We start from the raw sequence: 12,558 nt of genomic DNA, 5'->3' as shown, positions 1-12,558 counted from the left end.
CTAAGTGAAAAAATTTCACATTTTATATGGCTGAGGCTGTTTTTAGAATATGAAAATATTTAAACTGGATAATTATATGATTACTTAATGTAGGTGAGTTTACATAGGAAGCCTTTTAGAGAAAACTTATTAATATATTTCTCAGATAACAGCTTTTATTAAAATCAAAATCGTGTTTTGCCAAGCATTCTTAAATGAAGGGATTAGATGAGAGTAAATCTGAAGATAATTTATTACTTCCCTCTTATCTAACTATTTGAGTATCAGGCCTGAAAGACATTACAACCTGGATGAGGTCAGACAAATAGGTAATAGAAAAGCAAAGACTCTAACCCTTTTCTCTAGCCAAAAATCTTCTGTTTTGTTTAACAAATCAAAGTTAACTTAATACTCATATTTTGGACTCTAGCATTATACATTTTTATGAGACAATTAACACCTCAAATAACTCGGCATTCTAAATTAATTATGCTTATATTCCACTGGAATCATTAGAGGTAGTCATTAGCATATCAATATCTGTTTTTTTCCTTCCTCTGCTGTTCCTATTTTCAATTCAGTATCAGTCTGTTTCCTACTTTGTCTATCCCTAGAGCAGCCTTCTGAATGTCTAACCCATTTTTAAGACATAACCTCAACTGCGACAGGATACATTGCTTGTGAGGTTTTTTTTTTGTTTTTTTTTTTGTTTTCTTTTGTTTTGTTTATTTGTTTATTTACAGCATAACAGTGTTCATTGTTTTGGCATCACACCCAGTGCTCCATGCAGTAAGTGCCCTCCCTATTACCCACCACCTGGTTCCTCAACCTTTCCCCCCCTCCCCCCCGCCCCTTCAAAACCCTCTGGTTGTTTTTCAGAGTCCATAGTCTCTCATGGTTCATCTCCCCTTCCCGTTTCCCTCAACTCCCTCTCCTCTCCATCTCCCCATGTCCTCCATGTTATTTGTTATGCTCCACAAATAAGTGAGACCATATGATACTTGACTCTCTCTGCTTGACTTATTTCGCTCAGCATAATCTCTTCCAGTCCCGTCCATGTTGCTACAAAAGTTGGGTATTCATCCTTTCTGATGGAGGCATAATACTCCATTGTGTATATGTACCACATCTTCCTTATCCATTCATCCCCTGAAGGGCATCTTGGTTCTTTCCACAGTTTGGCGACCGTACCCATTGCTGCTATAAACATTAGGGTACAGATGGCCCTTCTTTTCACTACATCTGTATCTTTGGGGTAAATACCCAGCAGTGCAATTGCAGGGTCATAGGGAAGCTCTATTCTTAATTTCTTCAGGAGTCTCCACACTGTTCTCCAAAGTGGCTGCACTAACTTGCATTCCCACCAACAGTGTAAGAGGGTTCCCCTTTCTCCACATCCTCTCCAACACATGTTGTTTCCTGTCTTGCTAATTTTGGCCATTCTAACTGGTGTCAGGTGGTATCTCAATGTGGTTTTAATTTGAATCTCCCTGATGGCTAGTGATGATGAACATTTTTTCATGTGTCTGATAGCCATTTGTATGTCTTCGTTGGAGAAGTGTCTGTTCATATCTTCTGCCCATTTTTTGATATGATTATCTGTTTTTTGTGTGTTGAGTTTGAGAAGTTCTTTATAGATCCTGGATATCAACCTTTTGTCTGTACTGTCATTTGCAAATATCTTCTCCCATTCCGTGGGTTGCCTTTTTGTTTTGTTGACTGTTTCCTTTGTTGTGCAGAAGCTTTTGATCTTGATGAAGTCCCAAAAGTTCATTTTTGCTTTTGTTTCCTTGGCCTTTGGAGACATATCTTGAAAGAAGTTGCTGTGGCTGATATCGAAGAGGTTACTGCCTATGTTCTCCTCTAGGATTCTGATAGATTCCTGTCTCACATTGAGGTCTTTTATCCATTTCGAGTTTATCTTTGTGTACGGTGTAAGAGAATGGTCGAGTTTCATTCTTCTACATATCTCTGTCCAGTTTTCCCAGCACCATTTATTGAAGAGACTGTCTTTTTTCCATTGAATATTTTTTCCCTATAAGAGAAGAGAGAAGAACCACATGGTCCTCTCAATTGATGCAGAAAAAGCATTTGACAAAATCCAGCATCTGTTCCTGATGAAAACGCTTCAAAGTATAGGGATAGAGGGAACATTCCTGAACGTCATAAAATCTATCTATGAAAGACCCACAGCAAATATCATCCTCAATGGGAAAAAGCTTGCAGCCTTCCCGTTGAGATCAGGAACACGACAAGGATGCCCACTCTCACCACTCTTGTTCAACATAGTATTAGAAGTTCTAGCAACGGCAATCAGACAACAAAGAGAAATAAAAGGTATCCAAATTGGCAAGGAAGAAGTCAAACTCTCTCTCTTCGCAGATGACATGATTCTTTATATGGAAAACCCCAAAGACTCCACCCCCAAACTACTAGAACTCATACAGCAATTCAGTAACGTGGCAGGATACAAAGTCAATGTACAGAAATCAGTGACTTTCTTATACACGAACAATGAAAATACAGAAAGGGAAATTAGGGAATCGATTCCATTTACTATAGCACCAAGAACCATAAGATACCTGGGAATAAACCTAACCAAAGAGGTAAAGGACCTGTACTCGAGGAACTACAGAACACTCATGAAAGAAATTGAAGAAGACACAAAAAGATGGAAGACTGCTCCATGCTCTTGGATTGGAAGAATAAACATTGTTAAAATGTCTATACTGCCTAGAGCAATCTATACTTTTAATGCCATTCCGATCAAAATTCCACCGATATTTTTCAACGAGCTGGAGCAAATAATCCTAAAATTTGTATGGAATCAGAAGAGACCCCGAATTGCTAAGGAAATGTTGAAAAACATAAACAAAACTGGCGGCATCACGTTACCCGATTTCAAGCTTTACTACAAAGCTGTGATCACCAAGACAGGGTGGTACTGGCATAAAAACAGACACATAGACCAGTGGAATAGAGTGGAGAGCCCAGATATGGACCCTCAACTCTATGGTGCTTGTGAGATTTTACCTGTTACTATCCATCTCACTCTCCTTTGTGCCCCTAAATCTTTACCTCACTACTTTGACACACTCAAATTCTGCCATATGCCCTTTGTGAGGCACTAAAAAAAGTGTCAACAATTATTCTTTTCGTCTATCCTATAGCAAGTAACATAGTATCTTGCAAATAATGTTTATTAAAGTTTATTTCAATTTACATCAAATCTATATTAGTACTGTTTGATAAATTGCATATTTCATATATAAATGACTTGAAGAGGAGTGCGTCATGATTGGGAATCTGAAAAGACCATCTTTAGAATTCTATAGAATTATTTTGCTTTATAACTTGGTGTCTTTTATCTTTTAAGGTTTCATCTTAGTTTTAAATCTGAGGAGTTTTTATAATGCTCTGAAGGCATAGAATTTATAAAATGATGTAAGTGTTAAATATACAACACTCTTTTTGGAACAAATGTTATTTTATCAAGTTATGAGAGAGCAGGATATAAGTTCTTGATTAAAATTCATTTAGTGTGTCATCTGACTGAATGTACTTAAAAGAAATCTTTGACATGTTGATCAGATTAAATTGATTTAATCTCAGCTGAAACTTAAGTTCAGCGTTAGTCATGGATAATTACTGTCAGAAAGGATATGTTCTAGCTATTCATTTACATAATATGAGCCTTCTTTTGGATTGCATATGAATTAATTAAATTTCCTTTAATTGTAGCAACTACATGCAACATGCAGCTTCTAGCCAGTTCATTAACTTCTAGAAAATGTCCAATATCCTAATACAAATCTCTGAACTGGAGTACAGGCTTTGAGAGGAAAAAATTAAGAAGAAAGACTCTAGGAATGCAATTCACCAACCTAGATATATGAGAAATGACTTCATTTTTAGCAGAGCATCCTCCCCAAAATGAAAACTACTAATTCAGTTAGCCAACTCATTTGTAACTAAAATGTAAAATGATCAGACTTTCAGTAAACATTAGACTCATTACTTGACAGTAAAAAATTATTCTCTTGATAAATCTTAAACTATTTGATGGCAAAAAAACAAAACAAAACTTAGAATTAGATAGTAAGAACACAAAGGAAATATAAGGTATACAAGTATGTGAGTCAGATTCCTGACAGTCACATCCTGGGCTCTATAAACGTTAGATCAACAATTGGCATAAATCTGGCATAAGGATGAGGAAAAATATTTTCCAAATTGAAATCAGTCATTATTTTACAGTCACAATTGAAATAAGTTTGGACTTTTTAAAAAATGGACTGCATTGAACATTAGAAAGCAATAATGCCAAGAGAAAACTTTGCCCAGTATTATATCCACCTAGCTGTTTGTTTTTCTCTATCTTTTCTTCGTTAATTCTAAATACTTGCATTATTTTATGCTTCTAATCATAACTAACCTTCTCATCTTTTCCCTTTAAGAACATTACCTAATTATTTACCTAACCTTTTCCTTGTGTTATGTTTATTTTAAGTATAAAGTAGAATTTCAATAAATCAAAGACCCTGAAGTATGATCCCAGAAACAACAGTGTAATCATTACATGAGAACTTGGAAATATAAATTTTGGGCTACACATAGTCTAGATCACTGAATCAAAAACTCTGAGGTGGCTTGGAGGCAGAACCAATGTTTTAACAACTACACTAGGCCACTTTAATGCATGCCAGATTTTAGGAACTACCACATTATGTATATTTTACAAAATTTACTAAAATATTTCAGTGAGGTATCATATAAAATAACACTATATCGAGAAGATTTATTCAGAAAATCATGTATCTTTTTATTTATTTTTTTTTAATTTTATAGATTGTTTTCTCAATAATTGGAACGTGGTATCAAAGTTCAAATACTTAAAAATTGCTTTTGAGAAGATTTATTTCAATTTATACCGCTATTAAAAGACATGCTTTAAAAAAAACCATAGTTGATAGTATTGGTCTTTTCTTTTTGTAATATTAAATTTGCTACACTCCATCTGGTAATACAAGTACATATATAGTAAAGTAAATTCCTTTATAGGTTTCATTTAAAAACAAATAAATATGATTTTTTAAATACTTGTGCAATTGTATATATCTGTCCGTATGAAAATTAATCTTTAAAAAGGTAGTTATAATAATAATAATAATAGGCAATTGAATGGAGTTTTACATGTGCCAAGCCCTTTAATTTTGATAATCCTATGAGAATATGGTATTATTCCTATTTTACAAACGAGGAAACTCGGATGTTTAGGTACTTGCCCAAGGTCCTAAAGGTTGTAACTAATGGGGTTATGTTTTTAACTCTGGATCAGAATCTGTATTCTTAATTATTATGTTGTCATTATGTGGAGAGATGGTTTTAAATCAACAAGCTAAAATTATACACTAAATATCTAAGAAAATTACTGTAGTATATTACCTCACAAATCTTTTCATATGTGTATGTATATGCATATACATACACACATACATATGTATTTATATGTATATATTATATCTGTGTATTTTTATATCATATCTGTGTGTTATTATATCTGTGTGTGTCTATAAATACATATACTTATATATAAATATATAAAAATAGATATTATATATAGTATCTATTTTAATATATCTTATAATTAAATATATATTTATAATTAATATATTAAAATATATAATTTAAATTAATTAAATTAAATTAAAATATATGTATATATATTTAGTTTACTGATTTTTTTTACTTTCCAGTCAGATAAATTCTCAAAGGAGAAAAGCCAAATCTGTCTTAAAAGTGTAGTGATTCAAGCTGATTAGTTTGGTTTTAGTACAAGACTGCTGGATCTACTTACTCTTTTCTGATGCCAATGGAGATTGTTAAACTGAATATGTAGCAATAAAATTGAATTCTTCATGATTTATTCACTTAGTTAAGAAATGTATTTGTGATTGTCCAGTGGCAAAGGTCAAACAAGAAAAGATCAGCTACCAGAACCCACCAAGAAGTTTTCAAGGCACAATTATTTCCCATTCTTATTTCTTGCTTTATATACATACATGTCATTTTTCCTACTATTAATGTAAAAATTGACATTTATTTAACATTCATTATATGACAGGGAAGTGATTCCTGTGGATTCTTACATGTAATATTTTGTACAACTTTAGGAGGGAGTCCATACTATTACCATCAGTAACAGATGGAACAACTTGGCACAAAGAAGTAATTTGTCCAAAGACATATAGCTAATAAATGGTAAATCAGTATTTGAACTCAGGCAGTTCAGTTTTGGAGATCATGTTCTTAAGGACCACACTACTCATTGGAGAGGGTGAAAAGAGCTCCACCACAGGGGAATAGGAGGGAAAGACATTCAGAGTGTTTTCAAAAGGTCATCTACCTGTCTAATACAAGTCTCTTTCGTACTGAGAACAACTGAACCCTGATTATATTATATTTCTCCTAGACTTTTCCTTATTTCATATTTTGACATGTGCATATTATTTAAACATATGAATGCAAATGATTTTCCTCTTCTTTGTCTTCAGGATTCCTGATTCAGGATGGCGCTCTGGGGTCTTGTGAAAATAAATACTGTGGTTTGGGAAGGCACTGTGTCATCAGCAGAGAGACAGGGCAACCAGAATGTGCCTGTATGGACGTTTGCAAGAGACACTACAAACCTGTGTGTGGATCTGATGGAGAATTTTATGAAAACCACTGTGAGGTGCATAGAGCTGCTTGCCTGAAAAAGCAAAAGATTACCATTGTTCACAACGAAGACTGCTTCTTTAAAGGTAAATACGGGGTGAACCTAAAGTGTCACCGTCTATTCCTTTCCTTCTCTCAACTACTGCCTTAAAGTTTAAACTGTAGCATGATTTCATATCAGCAAGTATTTAAAAAGGGAAAGAAAAAAAATGTGAGTTTAATTATATCAATAAGCAGTAAGTATATAGAAATGTGCATGGACACAATTCTGAATCTCAATTATGAGTACAAAGTTGGCCAAAATATGACTCAAATTTAATATAGCTTACAGCATTGCACCATATGGCTTCCCAATCATGGCAGTTATCTTAGGACACAGGGAGGCCAATTCAGCCAACAGGCCAAATCTACCCAGTGAAAAGCACCTGGAGTGGAATTGAGTGAGTAGTGAATGCCAAGCCATGCTGTGATAACATCTAATTTCTTCCTGATTAAAAACGATGGGTTTCAGTTTGCACCACCTAATTTGGGTCAGATGGAACCCATAAGTGTCCATTGAAATAACTCTGAAGAACTCTGCTAAATTTAAATAGTAAATGTGGGATTACAACAACCTAAAACCTAAAAATATTGATATTTATTTTCATGGTACCCAAAACCATTGGTTACTGTTTGTGAAAACGTATTGCTGAATTAGTAATTTTAGAAATTATTTTAATATGCTATATAAGTACATAAATTATTGAACATTTCTAATGTTATTTATTCATAAGTCCATTTTGTCTTTGTTTCTACTGGAGAAAATATTTGCTTATTTATAGTCAAAACCCAGACTGAAATTCTGAGATGTTAAATATACAGAACATTCAAATAAGTTAGTGATCAACCTGATTTCTAATCTTCACTTGGTTCCCATCCCATTTTTTCCTAACTTTCCTCAAGTTTATTTACACTTAAGACTTGTCTGATATTAAGTAAAATGGCTAAAAAATTTCCTTTCTCAAACATGGTAGAATAAATAAAATATTTCCAAGGTGACAATAAAATGATATACAGAGCTTTTCAAATGATATAAGGTGCAATACTCTGTAGTCAGTGTGGCTATTAAAAGCCCATTGATACAATTGAAGTAAAATGATAATAGTTTCTTTATGATGGTGAACTATGTGCACCTTGAATTTACGCACAGAGTATTTTATGATATCAGGTTCTCTTCTTGTACAGAAAGAATAGCATATGTTTTGGTTTCAAGTTCAATTTATTTCCTTCTTCTATCAAATCTATTTTATAATTAACTAAAATTAATTCTATTAGCAATGTGCTTTAAAACTCATGGAAGAGTATTTGTGTGTGTGTGTGTGTGTATGTATTTATTCTGTCATTTTGACCTAAGATGGTACAGTAACAATATTGCTCTCCCACTGATGCATGACATCATACAACTATATACATAATATTCTATTAAGGTAATTTAGATACATTCTCAAAAGGAGGTTTTGTCCAACTGACACCCAGCAATCAATTATGTGGAAACATGTGATATTAGATATCATGTGAGAAAAAAAAATTTGGTATATTCTAATGTTCAACTTTATTGCTGGATGCTTATGCATAATACAAACCAATGTGTATATCAGCACGGACATAAATGAACTGGATATAGCTAGGACTCTTGTCTGCCCTATGAGTTCACAAAACAATAATTTGAAAAACTTCGTGTTTCAGACTTATACCGAGTATATTAATCAAATTTATTGATTTTTTTCAAAAGACTTTCTCATCATATATAAGTCAAAATGCTTCCTTAACTAATTACACCTAGTATTAAAATTTCATTTATATTATCTGGGTTAGTTACCAAGGGTTTATGCATTACTCAGGTCTCAGAATTTGTGTCTTTGGATTATTTATTTTGGGATTTTGCCTAACACATGTATACCTCACAAAAGGAATTTATTTCAGCAGAAAGGAACTAAGTGATATACAACCAAACAATAAGTTACCTGTCTTATTGGTGTGCAGTTGACCGAGTTTAAGGTGCAAAACAAGATTCATGACAGCTAAACGCCTGACATGGTTGGTTGTCATGGCCCAAGTTAATCCTTGTGATTATGAACTTTATTTTCTGTAGAATGTCTGCAATTATATGATGACCCAAATATTAAGAACTTAAATTATTAAAATATTAAGTTCAAGAACTGCTAAAAACCTATGTTTAAATTTTTAATAGAAAAAAATCAAAACAAACTAACAGAATGAGTTTTCCTCCAAAAAAAATTTGTGTTTTAGATCTAATAAAAGGTAATTATGCAAACCTTAGAATAAGAGTCATCAAACAAGAAACCAACGGCCAAACTCAGGTTATAGTCCATTTTTTTTAAAAACAATGTGTTATTGGTACAGAGTCACAGCCATTTATTTAGGAATTTCCTTTGGATGCTTTTGCCAAATGAAAGGAGATTTGAGTATTTATAACAGAGATAGTATGGTCTGCAAAGCATAAAAAACATTTTGTCTGGATCTTCCCATAAAAATTTGTTAACATCTGCTATAAAAGATTACCAGTGCCTTAAAATTAATTTTTAAAAATACTGAAAGATCTTCTCTATATCTTCTTGGCTATGGTGTTAAATATAGGGACGTACTCATGTGTTACATTACATTAAACTCATATCTGCACACAAATGGTTACATGTAAAACAGGAAATCTGAGTAAGATCAGTGGGTAGTGTTAAAGATGATATCCTCGTTATGATTTAGTACTAAAGTTTTCAAAACCTTACTATTGGTAGAACTGAGTAAAGAGTACATAGAATCTCTATTTCTTACAACCTCATATGACTCTACAGTTATCTCAAAATAAAAAGAGTTTAATAAGAAAAACTACTGAAAATATGAGCAAATACTTAAGATAATTTTAAAGATAGTATGGTTTACATTATCCATTAATTATTTCAACTTTAAGGTTAAGTCCTATTTTACATATCAAATGTATCAGGTTAATGTTTGTTACTTATATTAAACCTATTAAAATGAATTATATCTGTACAATCATGTTTACTGATTGTATTAAAATTAAGATTAGAGTTCAAGTTAGGGAGATTTATATCTATATTTACTTTTGCATCTTTATATCTATGTATATATCTATACATATAACTGTATCTATATCTCTCCCTTCTACTGTATGTGTTAATATTTAAACACCTCAGTAGTATGCTTAGCACTTGCTATTACTAACTCTTAAATAGAGACAAGGATTCACTAAGAATTTTCTTTAGTGATTTATGATTTGCGGAACCATAAATAAAACATATAATAGATCTAAGAATATAGCATCTTTAAATTTATTTCTATTCACATTTCTGTGATTACAAAGAAACTGACTGTAATAGGATACAGAATATTACAGTATTTTTTTACTGGCACCAAAAACTTTAAGATGATACTTGGCATATGTTGGGGAGGAAAAAAGGTTTTCTATATTTCTATTCTTCTGGCTGGCCTAATAATCAGTTTGACATGAGAGAGGTGAGAGGAGAAAAAAATATTCAATTACATATACATGGGGATCCATAAGAAAATGAGACTCATTGACAGGGAATTGAGGTTTATATGCATCCTGAAGTAAGAAGAGGGTAAGGGTCTGGACTTCAAACTGGAGAAGACAATCCACAGGGAGGTGGAACTGCAGAAGTTTGGTAAACAAATGTTTGCCATGTCTTGCTGAGAAGTTTTCCTTATGTTACCAAAAAAACAAAAGCAAACAAAAAAAAAACCTGTAATAAATACTACTGGTACAGGCCCCTTATCTCAATTCTTTTAGGCAGCTGAGGGGGAGGACGGGACCAGAAAGGTCTTTGTGTGTCTGTAGGGCCTTTGTTGTCTTCAAATAAGATTGTCTGGAAATAATCCTCATGCCAAAATGACACATTCTGAGGTGAACTGTATGAACCCCATCACATAGCATAAACATTCTATTTTTGTGTAAGGCCCAGCTGTTCCTTGTGATAGCAGTTTTGGCTTAAAGTCATTTCCCATCCCCACTCTACCCCCAAAGGGCTTCTAGCTTCTGCAATTCATGTCACTAATAACAAATATAATTTTCTCTCACCCTGACTCCAGGTCTGTCTGTCTTACACAGCAGAATTTACTTACTTAGACAATAGATATAAGCTAGAGTAAGAAACTCAAGATATAACTTATGACAAAATGAGTAAGGAATTAAACCTTTTATGAGAAAGTCAATTGAACAGAAACCCTTTTGCCATTTACTGTGCTGAGAATAAAACCACCATAAAAGCAAATGTTCTGTGCACTTAAATGTGCATCACAAACAATAACAGCTTGGGAAATATGGTTTTTATGGCTATATGTGCACTATTTGAATGAGATCTGACATTGTGTTCTTTTTCTTTGGTATGATCTGGAGAGACATTCGTATTCCATTTTTTAATTGGTTCATTTACCTGATTTTTTTTAAAAGATTTTATTTATTATTTATTTGACAGACAGAGATCACAAGTAGGCAGAGAGGCAGGCAGAGAGAGAGGAAGGGAAGCAGGCTCCCTGCTGAGCAGAGAGCCCGACACGGGGCTCGATCCCATGACCCTGGGATCATGACCTGAGCCGAAGGCAGAGGCTTTAACCCACTGAGCCACCCAGTTGCCCCAATTTTTTTTTTTTCTTTTTAAGATAGGATTCCAGAACTTGAGCTAGAAAACTAGGCTGTCAATGATACAATGCTATTTTAAAATTTAACTGTAATTATTATTTTTTTATTTTTTAAATTTATTTATTTTTTTCAGCGTAACAGTATTCATTGTTTTTGCACAACACCCAGTGCAAGCTGGTGCAACCACTCTGGAAAACAGCATGGAGGTTCCTCAAAATGTTGAAAATGGAACTACCCTATTACCCAGCAATTGCACTACTGGGTATTTACCCTAAAGATATAACTGTAATTATTTTGTTAAAACACATGGAATTTTAGATTACCTGTTCTTTTTTTGAAGGAAGGCTTTGTAAAGTTTCTATTTTATGTTTGTCTTTTATGCCATTTCATGAAAAATAGTAATCTTGATAAATATTTAAACTGTGGAAAGTTAACAACTAGATATGTGTTTGTTTGCTTTGGTTTGGGTTTTGAGCAGTATTAGCTAAGTGAAACTGCAGGATGGTAGTGAAATTAATGAATTTGACAAGTACTAATGTGCCCTCCTTAAGACCATAACATACACACAGATGCTCTAGATCTCTTGAATGCTCTCAGCACAGACAACATCAAAACCAATTTGATTAATCCCTGGAATTGGGGTAGATTTACAGTAAAACTTTCTGAATTTGGTGTTATGAAATTGACTGAGTTGTGTTTCACTTTCAAAATTTATCTCACATTTAACATTTAATTAAAGTTAATATAGTTTTGTTGCAGCTCTAATCAAAATATGAAATATAGAATTCTGTGCATTGCTCATTATATCTGTAGAAATCATTGTAATGTGTACACTCAGAAAGTTACCATTTGTTATTAAAATAATACCAAATGTTCATTTCTCCTCTGATTTTTTAAAATTCTATAAAGGACTCTGTAGACATTATGTATTATATGGGCTTTTTATATTTAAAAATTTATTTTAAAATAGTTTTATAGATAGATGGTGGATAAATGAGATTTTACATATAATATGAAAATAATCTAAAAGAAAGAGATTTGGATATTGACTACTTAACAAATACATTAAAAAATATTACCAGAAAGAAAGAGAGAGAGAGAGAATACAGGTGATAATAATAGTAATTTGATTATGATTTATTTCAAAACACTTTCACAGTGTTTATTATTATTAGTGTTTTTTATTG

At 32.8% G+C, this 12,558-nt stretch overlaps 1 protein-coding gene across 3 annotated transcripts in view; it reads left to right on the top strand.

Annotated features, from left to right (window-relative positions):
* FSTL5 (follistatin like 5) overlaps positions 1–12,558 on the top strand; it is a 753,549-nt gene that overhangs the window by 246,642 nt on the left and 494,349 nt on the right. For all 3 annotated transcript variants that reach the window (XM_045984612.1, XM_045984593.1, XM_045984601.1), the window contains exon 4: positions 6,534–6,782. In XM_045984612.1, the coding sequence (XP_045840568.1) occupies positions 6,534–6,782 (249 nt within the window). The remainder of the gene's footprint in view (positions 1–6,533; positions 6,783–12,558) is intronic.

The sequence above is a fragment of the Meles meles genome, chromosome 2 (assembly GCF_922984935.1).
Source record: "Meles meles chromosome 2, mMelMel3.1 paternal haplotype, whole genome shotgun sequence".
NCBI lineage: Eukaryota > Metazoa > Chordata > Mammalia > Carnivora > Mustelidae > Meles > Meles meles.
The sequence above is the reverse complement of the archived record's forward strand: the minus strand, read 5'-3'. Positions and strand labels throughout refer to the sequence as shown.